We start from the raw sequence: 23,267 nt of genomic DNA, 5'->3' as shown, positions 1-23,267 counted from the left end.
GACTTAAATTAAATGTCTGTCAAGATCTTTAATCAAAAAGATTACATGGTCATAAAATAAATGTTTTTCAATAGAACAAGATCAATGATGGAGTCAAATCAAATTAAATAGAAGAATTAGAGAGTCAGAGAGCTCTATAGTAAAGATCATTCTTTCTGTATCAGTAAGGATGCTTCAGAGAAACAGAACCAACAGGAAGCAGAGGAAAGAGGGACAGAAGGAGGGAAGAAATGTAGAAAAGGAGAGAGATTTTAAGGATTTGGTTCACATGGTTATATGATTGTGGGGCTGGCAAGCCTTACATCCACAGGGCACACTGGCAGGCTGGAAACAGGCAAAATTTCTATGCTACAATCTTGAGACAGAATCCTTCTCCAGAAAACCTGGTTTTTGCTCTTCAATCTGTCAACTGACTAAATGAAGTTCAGCCACATTATCAAGGATAATTTTCTCTACTTAAAGTTAAGTGACTGGGAATGTTAGTCACATTTACAAAACAACTTCATGGCAACATCTAGACCATTATTTGACAAAATAACTGGGCATCATAGTTTAGCAAGGTTGAAATTAACCATTATGCTGTCCAACTCATTCATCTTCAGGTAAGGAAACCAAGGCTTTCAATGGAACTGACATTTGTACAAAGTAGCTGAAGGTGTGATATCTAGATCCAGATCTAGAATCATGATTAACACTTATTTGCTGTATCATTATGGATATTTAACCTCTCTGAGATATACATTCCCCAATATCATTCTAAAAAACATGGTTTCTCAGGGTAATTGTGAGGGTTACATGAGCTAACACATGTAAAATAACTAGGTCAGTGCACAGAACATGGTAGACAATAACTGTTATTTCATTGTACGTGCTCTCCCTTTATTTCTTCTGTCTACCCTCCCTCTCCCTCTTTCCTTTTTTCCCTTCCTGTCCTCCCCCCTCCCTTCCTTCCTTCTTCTCATTTAATAGCAATTGTGTATTCCACCCAGTCAGGAAAACCCTATTGTATTCCAATCAAATGGGGAAGCCCATGAAGCCCTATAAAAATACATAAACACACCCCCAAAAGTATATAAACACCATTAGCAGATCCACAAGGTTGAAGCTAAGGCCTAGGAAATGTAGTACTCACAGAAGGACAAGATTCAAAGCCAGAATTATTTGCCTATGAAGGTTCAAAACCATCCCTACATGTGTACATTCAAGGTCAGGATGCATATGAGTAATTTGTATTGAGATCTTTCAGGTAGAATACTTAGGTTCCAGAAGGCCACCTCCTCCTTCTGAAACAGAGGGCTGTTTCCAGTAGCAGCATTATAGAACACTCTGACATGGATTATAAGACAGTTGGTAAAACCCACAAGGCTGCTCCCCTCTTCTCCAATTCCACCGCACGCCACTATCTCATTTGCAGATTCTAAAATTCGCACTCATTTTATTTCAATTCACAGAAAGATAAACAAGCATACTGAGCAAATGGCAAATTTTTTGTTAGTAGATAATGATTCAGAACATTAAGAGGAAAAAGAGAAAATTAAACAGTGGAGCTGTACCACTGCCCAAAGTGCCAAGGAGCAGAACTGCCCCCAGCACAGAGGAAGTGAACTTTCTGGGCCACCATACCACCAAACCCAGTGCCAAGGAGCAGAGCTGCCCCCAGCGCAGAGGAGGTGAAAATTCTGGGCTGCCATACAACCACCCCCAGCCACAAGAAGGTGACCGCGCAGGTGCCGGCAACACACACACACCCCTCCTGCCCACCTCCCGCATTGAAATGAGAAGACACATAATCAAATCTCAAAACCAGACTTTCAGACCACCTAAAGCACCTCAAAGGGAAATGAGATGGAACAATTTGACACTTAACCACCAGGACTCCCTGAACTGGCAATGAACTGGAAAAAATGAAATCAGAAATAATTTCTCAGATAACACTAGAGATTGTGCCCATAAAGCAAGACATGATTAATAAATCTAGGGAGGACAAAGATAAAAAAAAATAGAGGAGCTGAGGAACATGATGGAATCCCAACATAGGAAACAAATGGAATACATAAAACAGATGCAAACAGATTTCCAGGAGAATAAAAAATCCATTGAAAGTTTAAGCAGCACAATGAGCCAATGTGAGAACACAATTTCACATACAGAACATAAGACTGCAATTAGTGACCAGGAAAAGAAAATTTTCTTTAAAATAGTAAGGGACCACGAGAAATCAATCCAGGAGCTCCTAGACTATGCAAAGAAGAATACCATAAGACTGATCAGCATCAATGAAGAAACAGGAGAGAGCACAGATGACATAAAAAACTGTTCACAAAAGTGATGGCAGATAACTTCCCAAGCACGGGAAAAGAACTTAACATATAGATAAGTGAGGCATATAGGACTCCAACTAGCCATGATCAAAAAAATTTACACATAGGCATATAATAGTTAAGATTCCAGAAGCCCAACAGAAGAACAAAATTCTATAAGCAGTTAGAGAAAAGAAACAAATCATGTACAAAGGAAAGCCCATCAGAATCAGAGCAGATATCTCAATGCAAACCCTCAAGGCAAGAAGAGCTTGGAGTGACGTATTTCAAACCCTAAAGGAAAACACCCTCCATCCCAGATTGATGTTCCCTGCAAAACTATCTTTCAATATTGATGGGGAAATAAGATACTTTCATGACAAAAAGCACCTTAGGAACTTCAAGAATACCAAACCAGCACTCCAAAAAATTTTAGACAATATCCTACAAAAAGACAATGAGGATCACAACCCCAGGAAGCCCAGCAGAATGAATCCATTGGACACCACATGTAACGAAACGCAAAGGGGGAGAATCCAACAAAACAAAAAACTCATGACAAGGATAAGTCAATACTTATCAGTTATAATGACCAATGATAAAGGTCTCAATTCACCAATCAAAAGAAATAGACTGGCAGAATGGGTCAAGTAGCAAGATTGAACAATATGCTGCATACAAGAAACACAATTCAAAAACAAACTCATAGACTGAAAGTTAAAGGGTGGAAAACAATACTCCATGTGACAGGAACCCCCCCCCAAAAAAGCAGGAGTAGCTATCCTCTTTGCAGATCAATGGATTTCAAACCAACACTGATTAAGAGAGACAAAGAAGGAGACTACATCCTTGTAAAGGGAACAGTCCAAGAAGAAGAGATAACAATCATAAATATATATGCACTAAACACTAGTGTTTTCAACTATATAAAACAAGTACTAATGGACATGAAAAATTAAATAAGGACACCCTACTGAGGTCGCGAGTCACGTGGAACACACCGAATCAGCCTGCGCCCTGGCAACAATCCACTGGACACCCACCCCGCTACTCTGTACAGCCACCTGGTTCCACACTACAAAGACGCAGAGGACACCAGATCACCAGACCATGGTACTGGGTCCCACCGCTCCCAGCCCAGAGGTATGGGCTTCTGAGCTGCCATCCCACGGCTCCTGGTCCAGAGGAAGGGACTTCCCGGCCAACATCCCTCCCACTCCTCCCAGCCCACAGGAAAGGGCTTTTGGGTCACCATCCCTACTGCTGCTCCCGGCCCCTGTTCCACCTCTCCCAGCTCAAAGGAGGTAATTCGTGCAGGTGCAAACAGCACCCCACCCCCCAGTTGAAATGAGAAAACACATAAATAAGTCTCAAAACCAGACTTCCAGATCACCTACAGCAACCCCAAAGGGAAATGAGATGGAACACTCTGATACTCAACCACCTGGACCCACTGAACTGGCAACAAAAGGGGATCTGGAAAAAATGAAATCAGAAATAATTTCTCAGATAACAGGAGAAATTGTGCCCCTAGTGCAAGACATGATTAATAAATCTAGAGAAGAGCTGAGGAACATGATGGAATCCCAACATAGGAAACAAATGGAATCCATAAAACAGATGCAAATAGATTTCCAGGACATGAAAAACTCCATTGAATGTCTACACAGCAGAATGAGCCAATGTGAGGACAGAATTTCACATATAGAAGATAAGATTGCAATTAATGACCAGGAAAAGAAAAATTGCTTCAAAATTATAAGGGAACATGAGAAATCAATCCAGCAGCTGCTAGACAATGCAAAGAAGAATAACGTAAGACTGACTGGAGTCAATGAAGAAGCAGGAGACAGTGAAGATGACATAAAAAAACTCTTCACAGAAATAATGGCAGAAAACTTCCCAAGCAGGGGAAAAGAGCTTGACATATAGATAAATGAGGCATATAGGACTCCAAATAGCCTTGATCAAAAAAAATCTACACATAGGCATATAATTGTTAAGATTCCAGAAACTCAACAGAAGAAAAAAATTCTACAAGCAGTTAGAGAAAAGAAACAAATCACATACAAAGGAAAGCCCATCAGAATCACAGCAGACTTCTCAACACAAACAGTCAAGGCAAGAAGAGCTGGGAGTGACATATTCCAAGCCCTAAAAGAAAACAGCCTCCAACCCAGACTGATGTACCCTGCAAAACTATCTTTCAAAGTTGATGGAGAAATAAGATACTTTCATGACAAAGAGCACCTTAGGAACTTTGTGAATACCAAACTAGCACTCCAAAGAATTTGACACAATATCCTAGGAACAGACATTGAGGATCACAACCCCAGGAAGCAAAGCAGAATGAACCCATCTGGCATGACAAGAAATTAAATGGAAAGGGGGAGAACCCAACAAAAAGAAAAAGTCATGGCAATGACAAGTCAATACGTTTCAGTTATAACCATCAATGTTAATGGTCTCAATTCACCAATCAAAAGAAATAGACTGGCAGAATGGGTCAAGAAGCAAGATCCAACAATATGCTGCATACAAGAAACACAATTCAAAAAGAAACTCATAGACTGAAACTTAAAGGGTGGAAAACAATACTCCATGTGACAGGAACCCCACTCCCCAAAAAAGCAGAAGTAGCTATCCTCTTTGCAGATCAAGTGGATTTCAAACCAACACTGATTAAGAGAGATGAAGAAGGACACTACATCCTTGTAAAGGGAAGAATCCAAGAGGAAGAAATGACAATCATAAATATCTATGCACCAAACACTAGTGTGCCCAACTATATAAAACAAATACTAACAGACATGAAAAGTCATATATGCACTAATACAATTGTAGTGGGGGACCTCAACACCCCACTGTCACAAATATATCAACTAGACAAAAAATAAGTAATGAAATACTAGAACTCAATCGAACTCTTGAACAAATGAACTTAACAGATGTTTACAGAGTGTTCCACCCCACAAAATCAGAATACACATTCTTCTCAGCTGCACATGGGTCATTCTCAAAAATTGACCACATACTCACACATAGAACATGTTTAAGTAAGTGCAAAGGAATCGAAGTTATCCCCTGTATATTATCAGACCATAGTGCGATGAAATTGGAGATCCATAGCAAAAGAAACTCAAAAAATTTCATAAACACGTCGAAATTGAACAACACACTTCTGAATAACCAATGGGTCACAGAGGAAATTCAAGAAGAAATCAGACAGTTCCTTCAATTAAATGACAATGACAATACAACATATCGGAATCTATGGGACACAATGAAAGCAGTCTTATGAGAGAAATTCACAGCAGTGAATATGCATATTAGGAAAACAGAACGAGCCCAATTAAATAACGTGATGCTGCACCTCAAGCTTCTAGAAAAAGAGCAGGACCACCCCAGAGCTCATACAAGGGAGGAAATTATAAAGATCAGAGGAGAAATCAATGCAATGGAGACTAAGAGAACGATACAAAAAATCAATGAAGCCAAGAGTTGGTTCTTTGAAAGAATCAACAACATTGACAAACCCTTAGCCAACCTTATCAGGAAAAGGAAAGAAAAGGCCCACATCCATGCAACTAGGAATGAAAAGGGTGAAATGACAACAGACCCAGCAGAAATGCAGAGGATCATCAATACCTACTTCCAGAACCTATACGCCAATAAGATGGACAACACAGAAGAAATGGACAGATTCCTAGATACATATGAATTACCAAAGTTGAACGAAGAAGACCTAAAAATTCTGAACAACCCAATATCAACCAATGAAATTGAAAACGTAATTAAAAACTTATCAACTAAGAAAAGCCCAGGCCCTGATGGCTTCACTGCTGAATTCTACAATACATTCAGAGAGGAACTGCTGCCACTACTCTTTAAACTCTTCAGTGAAATTGAAAGGGAAGCAATACTCCCAAATTCATTCCTGGAAGCAAGCATCACCTTGATCCCCAAAGCAGAGAAAGACCCAACCAAAAAGGAGAACTAAAGGCCAATCTCACTAATGAACATAGATGCAAAAATCCTTAATAAGATACTGGCAAATAGAATGCAGAAGATCATCAAGAAGATCATACACCCTGATCAAGTGGGATTCATCCCAGGGATGCAGGGATGGTTCAATATACACAAATCAATCAATATAATAGACTATATCAATAGAGCCAAGGACAAAAACCATATGATTATCCCATAGATGTAGAAAAAGCATTTGACAAAATCCAACATGCATTTATGATAAAAACCCTACAAAAAAATGGAATAGATGGTCTCTACCTCAAACTAATAAAAGCCATCTATGAAAAACCAACCGCCAATATCATACTAAATGGTCAAAAACTGAAATCCTTCACACTAAAATCAGGAACAAGACAAGGATGTCCACTATCACCACTCTTGTTCAATATAGTTTTGGAAACCTTAGCCACGGCAATTAGGCAAGAGAAAGAAATAAAAGGAATAAAGATAGGAAATGAAGAAGTCAAATTGTCATTATTTGCAGATGACATGATACTGTATATAGAAGACCCCAAGAACTCCACCAAAAGTCTTCTAGACTTAATAACCAAATTCAGTAGAGTAGCTGGATACAAGGTCAACACACAAAAATCAATAGCTTTCCTCTACACAAACAACAGACTCACTGAGAGAGAAATAGGGCAAAAAATTTCTTTCACAATAGCATCCAAAAATATGAAATACCTAGGAATCAACCTAACAAAAAAAATCAAAGACCTCTTCTCTCAAAACAATAGCACCCTGAAAAGAGAGATTGAAGATGACATTAGAAAATGGAAAGACATTCCCTGCTCCTGGGTAGGAAGAATCAACATAGTGAAAATGGCCATACTTCCAAAACTACTATATAGATTCAGTGCAATCCCAATGGAAATTCCAACAGCATATTTCACAGACCTTGAGAAAACAATCCAAAAATTCATTTGGAACAAGAAGAGACCTAGAATAGCAAAAGCAATTCTAAGCAACAGAGATTTGGCAGGGGGTATCACAGACCCCAACATGAAACTGTACTACAAATTTACTGTGATAAAAACAGCATGGTACTGGCAAAGAAACAGACCTGAGGACCAGTGGAACAGATTAGAAGATGCAGAAACAATGCCAGACACACTCAGCCATCTCATCTTCAATAAAGGAGCCAAACACCCTCACTGGAGGAAAGATAGCCTCTTTCATAAATGGTGCTGGAGAAATTGGGTTTCAACTTGTCGAAGATTAAAACTAGGCCTATATCTCTGACCATGCACTAAACTAAAATCAAAATGGATTAAGGATCTAAATGTTAAAACAGAAATGCTAAACCAGCTGGAAGAGGGGTTAGGTAGAACTCTTGAAGACATCGGTGTAGGAAAAGATTTTATGAACAAAACCTCAGTTCCCCATGAACTAGCACAAACAATCAACAAGTGGGATCTCTTCTTACTAAAAAGCTTCTGCATAGCAAGAGGAACCACCAGTAGTGTGAAGAGACAACCCACAATGTGGGGAAAAATTTTCACCTGCTGTTCCTCAGACAAAGGTCTGCTATCTAGAATCTATTAAGCACTTTAAAAAATCAGACCTCCCAAATTTAAAGACCCAGTCCAAAAATGGGCATCTGAAATAAACAGACATTTCTCAGACAAAGAAGTAGAAATAGCAAATAAACATATGAAAAAATGTTCAATATCACTGGTCATTCAAGAGATGCAAATGAAAACAACACTGAGATTCCACTTCACCCCAGAAAGAATGGCTGCTATCATGAAATCAACCAATAACAAATGCTGGCGGGGCTGTGGGGAAAGAGGAACCCTGCTCCATTGCTGGTGGGAGTGTTGACTGGTCCAACCACTGTGGAAATCAGTATGGAGATACCTCAAAGAACTAGGACTGGAAGTCCCATTTGACCCAGCTATTCCCCTGCTGGGGATCTTCCCCAAAGAATTAAAAGAATCATACCACAGTGATATATGTGCACCCATGTTCATAGCAGCACAATTTGTAATAGCTAAAACTTGGAAGCAGCCCAACTGCCCATCAACTGGAGACTGGATAAAGCATATGTGGTTTTTTTTATAAAATGGAGTACTACTCAGCCATAAAAAATGAGAAATTAGAGACATTTATAGCTAAATGGACGCACAATGAGGTGATACGCTTAAATGAAATAAATAGGACACACACATGTAAATATGTAATAGTTTCTCTAGTCTGAGAAACTGAAAGTGTAAATAAGGAGTAAAAGGTATAGTAGATAATGTGAAATAGGAAGAAAAGGGGCAAAGGGCAAGAGGAAGTGGGAGAGGTAGGCGAAAGGAAAGAAGGGAATACAATTAATATGTGAAAATGAAACAATTGAAACAAAGTCTTTGTAAATAGAGAGGGATGGAGGTGTTGAAGGGAGGGCAGGGGAAGGGGGAAAAAATGAAAACCAAGATGGATTATGTAAAGGTGCAAATTTCCAATGATGAATGTCATTATATTGTATACCTAAAATGTACCAATAAAATTAATTTAAAAAATAAACAGTGGATATGTTCAGATCCAGTATAAATAAAAATAGAACTGGCCAGGGATTTAGCTCAGTGGTATTGCCGCCTGCTGCCAAGCGCAAGGACCCGAGTTCGATCCCCGGTACCAAAAATAAAAATAAAAAGTAAAATAAAAATATGAAAATAGAACTGAAATAAAGGTAATGAAGAAAATCATAGTGCCTGGACTGTTACCTAGTTAAATTTCAGCCTTACTTTCCCAGGTAAAAAATGTGTTTAAAAAAACACATTTTATTCTGTATACAAGGCTTATGAGTGATTATTCTGAGCTCAGATTTACATGGCATCCATTTGGAACACATGCTAACTTTAAAACGTAATTCTCCATTAAAAATCCCCTCAGCTTTCTACCTCTGAATGAATGAGGTTCTGCAAGTTTTTGGTTTAAAAACATTTGTATGCTTGGAAAGACCAAAAAGGCAGCTGTATTTATGGAAACCAATTGGCAGTTCCCACTTAATACTGACCAAATGGTAGGTGTACGGCTACCAAGAGACATCAAACTTCAGAAGCTCCTGAAGTTTACTGAGGGCTTGGTCATCTGACCCAAAGTCTCGGCCCCTCCTCCTCAGTCCTGCCTCCTTGTAGGTTAATTTCTGACATCCACACTCTGTATCTAGTCGACACTGTTTTGCCATTCCTTCTCTGTCAAGTTAATGGATTTCATCCACACTGCACTCATTCCACTTAGCATCTACCTTTCTCCAGAACTGTCCTGCCTCTGAAGTAGTAGATTCCAGTACACCCCTATGAGCATGACCTCTTCATCTCCTAGCTCTCACTCCCTTCCCTATCTTCATTTTGTTCTCTTTTTAATCAAGATTTTCATTCCTTTCACCCTTTAACTTCCTGAGTTTGGAAGTCCCTGACTAATTCTTTTCCTTATACATTCTAAGTGTATTCAGACAACTCACCATCATTATCCTCAGCTCCCTTCTCCTACAAACTCACATGCCCAATAGCCAATCTTAGATAAATCCTCTAAGGTACCTACTAATGTACCTACCTTGTGATTTGTTCTGTGTTTGGTTCTTTGGAAATGGAAAAGCTTTTGACAGAAAGTGTCTTTAACTCAAATGGAGATGAGCTGTGATAAACATTCAGCTTAAGAAGTGGAGTTCAGAAGAAATAGCCTGCAGTTCTTCTCCATTTCCTTTCCTTGGAAATGACTTCATAGCTTCCTAATCCTGTCTTTCCCTGTCTATGTTGAGAGATATGGAGTGGTAACCTGCAGTCCGTTTACTTCCTATAATTCTGTTCATTTTTATACAAATATGCATTAGGCAAATATAAGAGATAGTAATACAAAAATTAATGAAATTTCAATTCTTGAACATTTGAAATAATGTAAATCCAGTACTTAAGTAGGATCAATAGTGAAAGAAGCTTATTCTAAGGCTGCATAGTAAAGTCTCTAGCAAGTTAACAAATATTCTTGCCTTGTCAGTATTTGTGAGTTGTACATTTTTTTACATTCATGGTAAATTCATTGTCAGAATTCAATCATTATTCTGCTGGTTTTTAACCATCCAGTGTTATTATGATTTAAAATACTTTTTGTATGCTGTTACAATTTAACACAAGCATTGTTATTAGAAGCAGTGCTAAAAATATGCCTCAATATCAATTACTTTGGCATAGAAGGTAGAAGTGAATGAACAAAACCCTGTAATAAATTCAAACAACTGTTGTGGCATGCTGTGCAGTTAACACAGAAATAAGCAATGACAGAAATATTAGAAATAATTTTTAAAATGTCAAAATCATGAATATATAACACAATAGCTAAGATTTATGTGCTCTGAGAATATGTATCACATTCTTTATTTTTTGTCTTTTTTCTTTATTTTTATGGAAATCATAAATTTTACCATCTTAACCATTTTTAAATGTACAGTATAACATGTTAACCATATGTATTTTTTATTTTTTATATGTTTGCAATACATAATAATGACATTCATTTTGGGGAATTGGTACATATACATATTACATCTTAATCATTTTTACATTCTTTACATTTATCATATGTAGTCCTTTGAATTTTGTGAGTTTTTAATTAGGTATATCACAACTTTCTTTTGGTCAAAGATAGTCAATTCCTATGTAAATACGAAATACATTTTAAAATAATAAACAGTAATGCTTGTTGTATTGGAAAATTCTAAAAAGTATAAATGAAGAAAATTACCTAGAATCTCAACATTCAATGGCTGACTTAACTAGCATTTTTATTATAGCTTCTTCAGTTTTAACATATTCTCTGTCTTCACAAAGTTTAGGTAAATAGCTACATAATTTTATATCTTAATATTTTTTTAACCTTCAATGAAGATTTATTATGACACAAACAATAATATATGGACATTTTAAAAGCTGCATAGTATCTTATGATGTGATTATCACATTTTTAATTAACATTATTCCTAACACTAAAAATTTAGGTACTTTTGAAGTTTTGCCATTATAAATAATTCAGTAACTAGAATATTTGGACATGAATTGTATTCCTATTTTGAATTGTTTTTCATTGGAAAAAGTTCCTAGAAGAATTATTAGGTCAAATAACATCTTAACACATATCACCAAATTCCTTTCCAGGAAGATTAAAACAATTTGCAATTGGCCCAGCAGCAGATAAAATTACCTGTCTCACTCCATCTTCATCCCACTGAGTATCATAAATTTCTAAAAATATTTCCAACGTTAACAAGCAAACAATCATTATTTTAACTCACATCTTTCATTGTCTGTAAATTGGTCTTTTGTTTATATTTATTAGTCAATTACATTTCCTACCTTGAAAATTGCCTAAGGGTGTTCTTTGCTCATTTCTCTAGGGTGTTTAATATTCTTCCAGCAGGTAAGCATGAATTTTGTATGTTTTAAGTATACCAATCTGTAAGCTGTTATGTTTGTTTCATGACTTGAATGTTAGTATATAACATATAAGAAAGGTAATGTCATAAATCCTTTACTTGCCACTTTTCTAAAATTTTTATTCTAATCTATGTGCACTTTCAAATAATTCTCAGAATCTTAAATTTGGATAGAAAACAAAACCTACAGGGGTTTTGGCTATAATTATATTACATTTATAACTTTAATTTATAATTACTTTTCCATTCTCCTAAAGTGGTAACCATTCCTTTTCAGTCAAGATTTCTCCCTCAATTACTTTTTGATTTTTTTTTTAAACAAACAAACTTAATAGTTTCAACCTCTTGTGTTCTCTCAAGAGTGGCAGTCACATGGCAATTGCATTTACAGGCTAGGCTTAAACAAGTTGGAAGCCCAAGATGGCTTCCTTGCTCGTAAATCAAACATCTTAGCATTTCTCCCCATGGCATCTCTCTAACAGTGTAGCCTGGATTTTTCACGTGGTTGCTCAGGGTTTCAAGAGAAGGAAGCAGTCCTCTTAATGAAGGTGAGGCTTACATCTGGCAGAGAGTCACTGCTGCCACACTCTACTGATCATATCACTGACCTGACAGCCAGATTCAGGAACAGTCACTTCTCATTGAAAAAGTAACTTGTGCACACAGGAAAGTCCACCATCTTGGGAGATAAATTATCACATCTTTTTTTGTTGTTGTTTTATTGATTTCAGTAAAATTTTCCTTATACAAATATTTTAAGTTGGGATTGTTAAAATGATTTGTATGAGTTTTTCTTTTACAACTTTGTAACTGGTTAGTGCTGATATGAAGGAATGCTATTATTTTATTCATTTTTATTACTTCTCAGTTTAATATCTTGGTTCTCCTAAGTAGTCACATATCTAATGATAAGATGATTTTTTTCTCTCATTTATTAATCATTAAATCTCTTATTTCTATCCCATGTCCATTCCACTGGTAAGACGTTTTTCCTTTTTTCTTTCTTTTTTTTTTTTTTTGGTACCTGGGATCAAACTCAGGATGTTGTGCTTTCAAGACATGGGAGGTGCCGCCGAGCTACATCCCCAGCACCACTGGTAAGACTTCTAAAGAAAGGCTAATAGGAAGTAGCTTTTTTTGTTTCTGTGGTATAATTCTTTTTTTTGTTGTTCTTATTGGTTGTTTGTTTCGGTAATGCTGGTTATCAAACCCATGGCTTCACACATTCTAAGAAATATGCACATTCTAAGTACAAATATATTCATATTGCAAACTGTACTTTTAAAAATCAACATACACATTCCCTAGAGGTAAATTAGGTCACATACCTATATTTGTCCATATAATACAAATGAACACACAGGTAGGTTCTTATTCCAGATAAAAATTAGGTTTTAAGTGAAGGATAATAAGCAAGATGAAGAAGAAAGTGACTGGTGTTTGGACACTGCAGTATTTTCCCTCCAAAATCTATAAACTCCCAAAATTAAATCATAACCATAACATATTCTATTGATTCTCACAAACAGGTAATATGTCTAAATAAATATAAAACATCATGAATCTCTTTTCTTCCCAAGATTGAATTGAAACTGCATGTAATAAGTCACTTTAAGTACATAAATAGAGCGGGTAGGGGCTTCTGGGCTGCCATCCATCCAGCTGCTCCCAGCCAAGAGGAAGGAACTTCCAGGCCACCATCCATCCCACCACTCCTGGCCCAGGGGAAGGGGCATCTGAGCCACTGTCCTACCACTCGCAGCTCAGAGGAGGTGAGCCATGTGGCCACCAACAGCACTCCTGCCCTGCCCAGGTCAAAAATGAGAAGACACGTAAACAAGTCTCAAAACCAGACTTCCAGATCACCTACAGCAACCCCAAAAGGAAATGAGATGGAACAATCTGATACTCAACCACCTGGACTCCCTGAACTGGCAACAAAAGAGGATCTGGAAAAAATAAAATCAGTAATATTTCCTCATATAACAGCAGAGATAATGTCCACAGTACAAGACATGATTAATAAATCTAGAGAGGAACTGAGGAACATGATGGAAGCCCAACATAGGAAACAAATGGAATCCATAAAACAGATGAAAATAGATTTCTAGGAGATCCAGAACTCCATGGAAAGTCTACACAGCAGAATGAGCCAATGTGAGGACAGAATTTCAGATACAGAAGATAAGACTGCAATTAGTGACCAGGAAAAGAAAAACTGCTCCAAAATTGTTAGGGACCATGAGAAATCAATCCAGCAGCTGCTAGATGAGGCAAAGAAGAATAGCATAAGATTGATTGGAGTCAAAGAAGAAACAGGAGAGAGTGCAAATGACATAAAAAAACCTGTTCACACAAGTAATGGCAGAAAACTTCCCAAGCATGGGAAAAGAACTTGACATACAGATAAATGAGGCATATAGGACTCCAAATAGCCTTGATCAAAAAAATCTATAACTAGGCATATAATTGTTAAGATTCCAGAAACACAACAGAAGAACAAAGTTCCACTAGCAGTTAGAGAAAAGAAACAAATCACATACAAAGGAAAGCCCATTAGAATCACAGCAGACTTCTCAACACAAACAATAAAGGCAAGAAGAGTTTGGAGTGACATATTCCAAGCCCTAAAAGAAAACAGCCTCCAACCCAGATTGATGTACCCTACAAAACTATCTTTTAAAATTGACAGAAAAATAAGATACTTTCATGACAAAGAGCACCTTAGGAACTTTGTGAATACCAAACCAGCCTCCAAAAAATTTTACACAATATCCTAGGAACAGACAATGAGGATCAAACCCCAGGAAGCCCTGCAAAATGAATCCATCAGGTGTGACAAAAAATTAAATGTAAAGGGGGACAATCCAACAAAAGAAAAAGTCATGACAATGAAAAGTCAATATGTATCAGTTATAACCATCAATGTTAATGGTCTCAATTCACCAATCAAAAGAAATAGACTGGCAGAATGGGTCAAGAAGCAAAATCCAAAAATATTCTGCATACAAGAAACACATTTAATTCAAAAGGAAACTCATAGACTGAAAGTCAAAGGGTGGAAAACAATACTCCATGTGATGGGAACCTGAAAAAAAGCAGGAGTAGCTATCCTCTTTGCAGATCAAGTGGATTTCAAACCAACACTGATTAAGAGAGATGAAGAAGGATACTACATCCTTGTAAAGGGAAGAATCCAAGAGGAAGAAATGACAATCATAAATATCTATGCACCAAACACTAGTGTGCCCAACTATATAAAACAAACACTAACGGACATCAAAAGTCATATATGCAGGGGCCGGGGATTTAGCTCAGTGGTTTTGCCGTCTGCTGCGCAACTGCAAGGACCCAAGTTCGATCCCCGGTACAAAAAAAAAAAAAAAAAAGTCATATATGCGCTAATACAATTGTAGTGGGGGACCTCAACACCCCACTGTCACAAATAGATAGATCAACTAGACTAAAAATAAGTAATGAAATACTAGAACTCAATCGAACTCTTGAACAAATGAATTCAACAGATGTTTACAGAGTGTTCCACCCCACAAAATCAGAATACACATTCTTCTCAGCTGCACATGGGTCATTCTCAAAAATTGACCACATACTCACACATAGAACATGTTTAAGTAAATGCAAAGGAATTGAAGTTATCCCCTGTATATTATCAGACCATAGTGCAATGAAACTGGAGATCCATAGCAAAAGAAACTCAAAAAATTTCATAAACACATGGAAATTGAACAACACACTTCTGAATAACCAATGGGTCACAGAGGAAATTCAAGAAGAAATCAGACAGTTCCTTCAATTAAATGACAATGACAATACAACATATCAGAATCTATGGGACAGAAAGAAAGCAATCTTAGGAGGGAAATTCATAGCAGTGAACACACATATTAGGAAAACAGATTGAGTCCAATTAACCTGATGCTCAACCTCAAGATTCTAGAAAAAGAAGGGCAGGACAACCCCAAAGCTCATACAAGGGAGGAAATTATAAAGATCAGAGGAGAAATCAATGCAATGCAGACTAAGAGAACAATACAAAAAAAATCAATGAAGCCAAGAGTTGATTCTTCAAAAGAATAAACAAAATTGACAAACCCTTAGCCAACCCTATCAGAAAAAGGAAGGAAAAGGCCCAAATCCATGCAATTAGGAATGAAAAGGGTGAAATGACAACAGACCCAGCAGAAATCCAGAGGATCATCAATACCTACTTCCAGAACCTATACGCCAATAAGATGGACAACACAGAAGAAATGGACAGATTCCTAGATACATATGAATTACCAAAGTTGAACGAAGAAGACCTAAAAATTCTGAACAATCCAATATCAACCAATGAAATTGAAAACGTAATTAAAAACTTACCAACTAAGAAAAGCCCAGGCCCTGATGGCTTCACTGCTGAATTCTACAAGACATTTAGAGATGAACTACTGCCACTACTGTTAAAACTCTTCAATGAAATTGAAAGGGAAGGAGTACTCCCGAATTCATTCGTGGGAGCAAGCATCACCTTGATCCCCAAAGCAGAGAAAGACCCAAATGAAAAAGAGGACTATAGGCCAATCTCACTAATGAACATAGATGCAAAAATCGTTAATAAGATTCTGGCAAATACAATGCAAAAGATCATCAAGAAGATCATACACCTTGATCAAGTGGGATTCATCCCAGGGATGCAGGGATTGTTCGATATATGCAAAAGAATCACTGTAATACACTATATCAATAGAGCCAAGGACAAAAACCATATGATTATTTCCATAGATACAGAAAAAGCATTTGACAAAATCCAACATGCATTTATGATAAAAACCCTATAAAATATTGGAATAGATACTCAAACTGATAAAAGCCATCTATGAAAAACCAACAGCCAATATCATACTAAATGGTCAAAAACTGAAATCCTTCACACTAAAATCAGGAACAAGACAAGGATGTCCACTATCACCACTCTTGTTCAATGTAGTTTTGGAAACATTAGCCATGCAATTAGATAAGAGAAAAAAATAAAAGGAATAATGGTAGGAAATGAAGAAGTCAAATTGTCATTGTTTGCAGATGACATGATACTCTATATAGAAGACCCCAAGAACACCACGAAAAATTTTCTAGACTTAATAACTAAATTCAGTAAAGTAGCTGGATACAAGGTCAACACGAAAAAGTCAATAGCTTTCCTCTACACGAAGAACAGACTCACTGAGAGAGAAATAGGGCAAATAATTCCTTTCACAATAGCATCCAAAAAACGGAAATACCTAGGAATCAACCTAACAAAAAAAAAATCAAAGACCTCTTCTCTGAAAACTATAGCACTCTGAAAAGACAGATTGAAGCTGATATCAGAAAATGGACAGACATCCCCTGCTCCTGGGTAGGAAGGATCAATATAGTGAAAATGGCCATACTTCCAAAAATGCTATACAGATTCAGTTGAATCCCAATTGAGATCCCAGCAGCATACTTCACCGACCTTGAGAAAACAATCCAAAAATTCATTTGGAACAAGAAGAGACCCTGAATAGCCAAAGCAATTCTAGGTAACAGAGACATGGCAGGAAGTATCACAGACCCCAACATAAAACTATGCTACAAAGCTACTGTGATAAAAACAGCATGGTACTGGCAAAGAAACAGATTTGAAGACCAGTGGAACAGATTAGAAGATGCAGAAACAACGCCAGACACACTCAGCCATCTCATCTTCAATAAAGGAGCCAAACACTCTCACTGGAGAAAAGATAGCCTCTTTCATAAATGGTGCTGGAAAAATTGGGTTTCAACTTGCCAAAGATTAAAACTAGACCTGTATCTCTCACCATGCGCTAAACTAAAATCAAAATGGATTGGAGATCTAAATATTAAAATAGAACACTGAACCAGCTGGAACAGAGGTTAGGTAGAACCCTTGAAGACATCGGTGTAGGAAAAGATTTTATGAACAAAACCTCAGTTGCCCGTGAACTAGCACAAACAATCAACAAGTGGGATCTCTTCTTATTAAAAGGCTTCTGCACAGCAAGAGGAACCACCAGTAGTGTGAAGAGACAACCCACAACGTGGGAAAATATCTTTACCTGATGTTCCTCAGACAAAGGCCTACTATCTGGACTCTATAAAGAACTTAAAAAGATCAGACCTCCCAAATTTAAAGACCCAATCCGAAAATGGGTTTCACTTTTGTCCTCCACATACACCCTCTCTAGGCATCTTTTTTGCTCACATTTTCCCAGATATAAACACTTCCCAATCTTCCCGAACCCTGGACACGGAACTCCTTGAGAAATAGCTCACCCCCCCCCCACCTGCTTATGTTCCGGGGTTTACAGTGGTCCCTGTCCCCACTCCCCACCCATATACAGCCTCAAGGCCCCTATTCTGTATCAAGGTCCCCTCTAGACCCCCTAGAAGAGCTAGAGGACGAAGTGAGGGCTAGCTTCCAAGGCCCACTGTTAGGAAAGAGGCCAGATCTGACCTCCCTGTGACATAATGGTCCTTATTTTGCAATAAAAGTTTGTTTCTGGCCCCTGAAAAAATAAAGAATTTAAAAAGAAGAACTTGAAAAGATCAGACCTCCCAAATTTAAAGATCCAATCCAAAAATGGGCATCTGAAGTGAACAGACATTTCTCAGACAAAGAAGTAAAAATAGCAAATAAATACATGAAAAAATGTTCAACATTACTGGTCATTTGAGAGATGCAAATGAAAACAACACTGAGATTCCCCCTCACTCCAGAAAGAATGGCTGCTATCATGAAATCAACCAGTAGCAAATGCTGGCGGGGCTGTAGGGAAAGAGGAACCCTGCTCCACTGCTGATGGGAGTGTAGACTGGTGCAAGCACTGTGGAAATCAGTATGGAGATACCTCAAAGAACTAGGACTGGAAGTCCCATTTGACCCCACTATTCCACTGCTGGGGATCTTCCCCAAAGAATTAAAAGAATCATACCACAGTGATATATGTGCACCCAGGTTCATAGCAGCACAATTTGTAATAGCTAAAACTTGGAAACAGCCCAAATGCCCATCAACTGGAGACTGGATAAAGAAAATGTGGTTTTTTAATAAAATGGAGTGCTACTCAGCCATAAAAAATAAGAATTTAGAGACATTTATATCTAAATGGATGCACATTGAGGTGATACTCTTAAATGAAATAAATAGGACACATATGTGTAAATACCAAATAGTTTCTCTAGTGTGAGAAACTGAAAGTGTAAATAAGGACTAAAAGGTATAATAGATAATGTGAAATAGGAAGAAAAGGGGAAAAGGGTAAGGGGAAGTGGGAGGGGGAGGGGAAAGGAAAGAAGGGAATGGAATTAATATGAGAAAATGAATAAATGGAAACAAAGTCTGTGTAAATAGGGAGGGATGGAGGGGTTGGAGGGAGGGCAGGGGAATGGGGAAAAATAAGAACCAAGAGAAATTATGTAAAGGTGCAAATTTCCAATGATGAATGTCATTATATTGTATACCTAAAATGTACCAATGATTAGAATGAATAATTGATAATGCGAAATAGGAAGAAAAGGTCCAAAGAGGTAGGGGTAGTGGGAGGGGCAGGGGAAAGGAAAGAAGGGAAAGGAAAACTTATGAGAAATGGGAAAAATGGAAACAAAGTCTTTGTAAATAGGGAAGGGTGGAGGGGGTGAAGGGAGGGCTGGGAATGGGGAAAAAATAAGAACCAAGATGCATCACGTAAAGGTACAAGTTCCCAATGAGAAATGTAAATGTATTGTATACCTGAAATATACCAATAAAAGAATTTTTTTTAAAAAGTACCTAAACAGATATTAGAATATGTTCTTGTACTCACACGTGGTTGATACTCATAGGGTGGAGCATAATCTTCTTTGTATGTTGTCAAATCATACCTGAAAGAGATAAGTCAATATTTGAGAAAAAATGATTCAGTGGTATATGTTATAGGGAATAACATTCCTGGAAGGACTGGTCTTAGGAAAATGTTTGAAATCCACAGCTGTCCCAGTGTGTTTATGATTTTACCCACCACCGTAAAGTACCCCCCCTTCAAATTACTTCTAGGTCAGCACTACCTACTACTGCTCTGCACTAATGATGTCTGTGGCTATCAAGTTCCAAGCCCCTGAGCTCAGGTGCTCTGCATTCCACCAAGTCTTTCTACCACCTTCCCTTGACTCTACTCTTTTTGACCCCATAACTCCCCTTCTCTGCTGGGTTACAGAAGAGATAATAGAAGAGATAACAGAAGAGATAATAGAAGACAGCTAGGTAGGCTGAGATCATGAAGCATCCCTAGCCATCACCCCATTAAACCCACAGAAATGCTGCATTAAACCCTACACAAGTGTACAAGCCTAGCCAAGCTCAAAGGGAAACCCTGAGCTTTAAAAATGAAAAGGACACGCACTACAATGGGAAACCATAAAAGCTGATGCCTCAAGCCTAGAAGTGGAGTTGTAACTGCACGTCAAGGGCAACAGAAGTGGCCTTAGGTTCACAGGAGGCAAAGAGCTAAAGTCTAATTTACAATGAAGAGTCTAAAAGACTGTACTTTTGAGACCAGAGAAAGCCCAACTACCAGCACAAAGAAACTTGCACAAAAATTTCTTTGTTTGGAATGTAGTGTAAGACAAAAACTATTCTCCAATGAAAAATGAAAACACCACTTCTATTCTTGTCAATATTCTAGGAGTAGATGGTCAAAGACACCATCTAGTTTCTTAGAGAATTCAACACAAATCTCAAAATAATAACAAAGTAGATGAGCTACATATAGATTGCTCGTATTTAAACTGGTGGTAACCAACTATTTCTGCTGGGTCTCAAGGCGTGGTTCTCAGGGTCACAGCAGAATCTGGGAATTTAATAAAAATGCAACTACAATCATCCCTGGGTATTAAAGGAGGACTTGTTTCAGGTGCCCTGAAGATACCAAAGTCTGTGGATGCTCCAGTCCTTTGTGTAAAATGGCGTATTTGAATATAACCTGTGCACAACCTCCCACACACTGTAAATCATCTCTAAATTATTTCTAAGACCTAATATAATGTAAATGCTAGGTAAATTGTTCTTCTAGTGTATTGATTAGGGAGCCATGACAAGAAAAAAATCTGTATATATTCAGTATAAACATAATTGTTTCAATATTTCAAAAAATGTTTCAACTATGGTTGAATGAATCTGTGCATGTGAAACATTTGGATATGAGGGCCAACTGTACTTGGGTCTTACCCTAAACCTACTGAATTAGAAAATCTGTAGGTGGAATCACAAAAATCTGTAGTTCAACAATCTTCCCAGGAGTTTCCAATGCACACTAAATTTTGAGTACAGATGACCTAAAGAACAGAAATTGGAAGCATAACTTTCAAACCAGCAAATAAGGGGGTAAGAGATAGATACTGGGAGAGATACCAATCTAATAAGAAAAAGGAAAAGAGGTTAAAATGTATAGGGAAAGTGATTTCTGATCATAAGATAAATTAAAATCATAAAATAAAATTAAGTACCTCAGTAATCACAATGAAAATAAATAGGTTACACTCATCAGTGAAAACATTTTGTCACACAAAAAATGAAAATCAAGCTGTGTTTTTAAATCTCAACTATGTGATTTAATATCTAAAATAAACATACTTTCAAAGTTTGAAAGTAAAAGTATATGAATATTGTGTATATAGCAAATATTAACCAAGAAAAAATTTTATATTAATAACATATAAAGGACTTAGACAAAAATGACTAGTTATAAAGATCATGGGGCTGGGGATTTAGCTCAGTGGTTTTGCCTCCTGCTGCGCAAATGCAAGGACCCAAGTTCGATCCCCAGTACCAAAAAATAAATAAAATGAAATAAAGATCATTACTCACTGAACAAAGGAACAAGTCACCGAGAAGATATATAACAATCCTAAGTCAATAACCTAACAATATATATAAGGCAGAAGGAGACAGAATCACAAAGACAAAATGCCAAATCTATAGTCATAGAGGAAGAGTATAACCCATTCCTTAGCCCTTTGGTTCCTTAAATCCAAATCTCTATATAGGTCTGTTTTCCTAAACCACACACGTCAACAACAAAACATTATATGCAAAGCACAATGGAGAACAGAAAATATTAGTGGTAAATAGGATTCATTCATGCTTAATTCCATGTCACTAAGCTAAAATTAATTTATTCCCAAGAAATCAGGAGGGAGGGAGAGGGAGAGAGGGAGAGAGCGAGAGAGGAGATCCCCATAAAAGCCAGGTTTACTCCCCTATGGCTTAATCTTCACAAGGAAAATAACTTTGAAACAACAGCTTTTTGTTCTGTTTCTGCTTTCTTTAGCTTTCTCTGCCTATAAAACCAAAATTTTCTGCTCAGCTCATCAGAACACTCATTTTATTTTATAGGATGAGATGTTGCTTAATTCTAAAGTATAAATAAAGGCCAATTTGAATCTTTAAATATGCTGTAATTTTGTCTTTTGACATCACGAACTTCACTTTACATATAGGCAAGTAGAACAGTCCAGTCAGTAGAGCCAGAAGAATGCCTGTGCTGGAACTGAATGAGGCAAAGATGTTGTGGAGGAGAGGAAAAGGTGCCTAGGGAGGATGGGACAGAGAGGACATCACCTCCAAAAAGAAGTGTCCTTCCTTGAAGGGGGGTGGTACTGAGGATGGGCTTGAGATAAGAGCATGTGAGCCACGGTTTTCCAAGTATGAAGGTCCAGAATGGCAGTAGTGGATGGTAATGCTTCTGGGAAAGAGAAGAGTGACTAGGAAGATTAAAAAAGTTAAGAAGAAAACCACCAGAAATTAAAGATCATAAAACTATAAGATATTATCACATTATCAGTAGACCTCCCTCTCACTTCTCACCACCATCAACAGGTGTCATTAATAAAACTTTAGTGTTCTAACAGAAGAGGGCACTCTTGAACTGAAATACTGAGCAAACTTCCCCAACTTCTCATTTCCCTGAGGTAGAATTCCCTGTGATTATTTATATGGTGGAGGAAAAGCCAACATACTTAATAAATAGAAAAGGGTAACATTACTATGAGAAAAACACAATAAATGAGAAACAAAAAATTAACCCCATGAAAATTTTCCCCAGAAATAGTCCCAACCAGTGAGTGACAGAAGACCTCCATCAGCCTATTGTACTGCAGAGCCTAGAAAATGCAATTTTAAAAAAGAAAAAAGGAAAGAAGTATCATAATTGGAATGAAAGAAGAAACATTTTCCTCTTCCATAGGTGAAAAGATTGCCTAAATTATTTAAATCCAAGAGAATCTATAAATTGTAACAACAAGCTAGTTCAACAAGGTTGTTGGATACAAGACGATTATACAAAATAGCATACTCATACCAGCAGTAAGAAATTAGAAAGCATAATTAAAGTGGAAATTTTTCATTTATCATTATAACAATATCTTTAAGTTTCCTGTAAGAATACATACAAAAGAAGATATGCAAGACATTTATACAGGAAAAATTACAAAATTTGTTGGAC

At 37.3% G+C, this 23,267-nt stretch overlaps 1 protein-coding gene across 4 annotated transcripts in view; it reads right to left on the bottom strand.

Moving 5' to 3' along the window:
• Cfap95 (cilia and flagella associated protein 95) overlaps positions 1-23,267 on the bottom strand; it is a 204,424-nt gene that overhangs the window by 79,307 nt on the left and 101,850 nt on the right. For all 4 annotated transcript variants that reach the window (XR_015440114.1, XM_021252729.2, XM_087184091.1 and 1 more), the window contains one exon: positions 19,593-19,650. Coding sequence is in view for 3 of the 4 variants with exons in the window: in XM_021252729.2 (XP_021108388.2) it covers positions 19,593-19,650 (58 nt within the window). In the remaining variant the exon portion in view is untranslated. The remainder of the gene's footprint in view (positions 1-19,592; positions 19,651-23,267) is intronic.

This window comes from Heterocephalus glaber, unplaced genomic scaffold (genome assembly GCF_053883595.1).
Source record: "Heterocephalus glaber isolate CG9 unplaced genomic scaffold, H.glaber_assembly_v1.0 deba00001481, whole genome shotgun sequence".
Classification (NCBI taxonomy): Eukaryota; Metazoa; Chordata; class Mammalia; order Rodentia; family Bathyergidae; genus Heterocephalus; species Heterocephalus glaber.
Note: the sequence above shows the minus strand (reverse complement) of the source record. Positions and strands in the feature narration are given on the sequence as shown.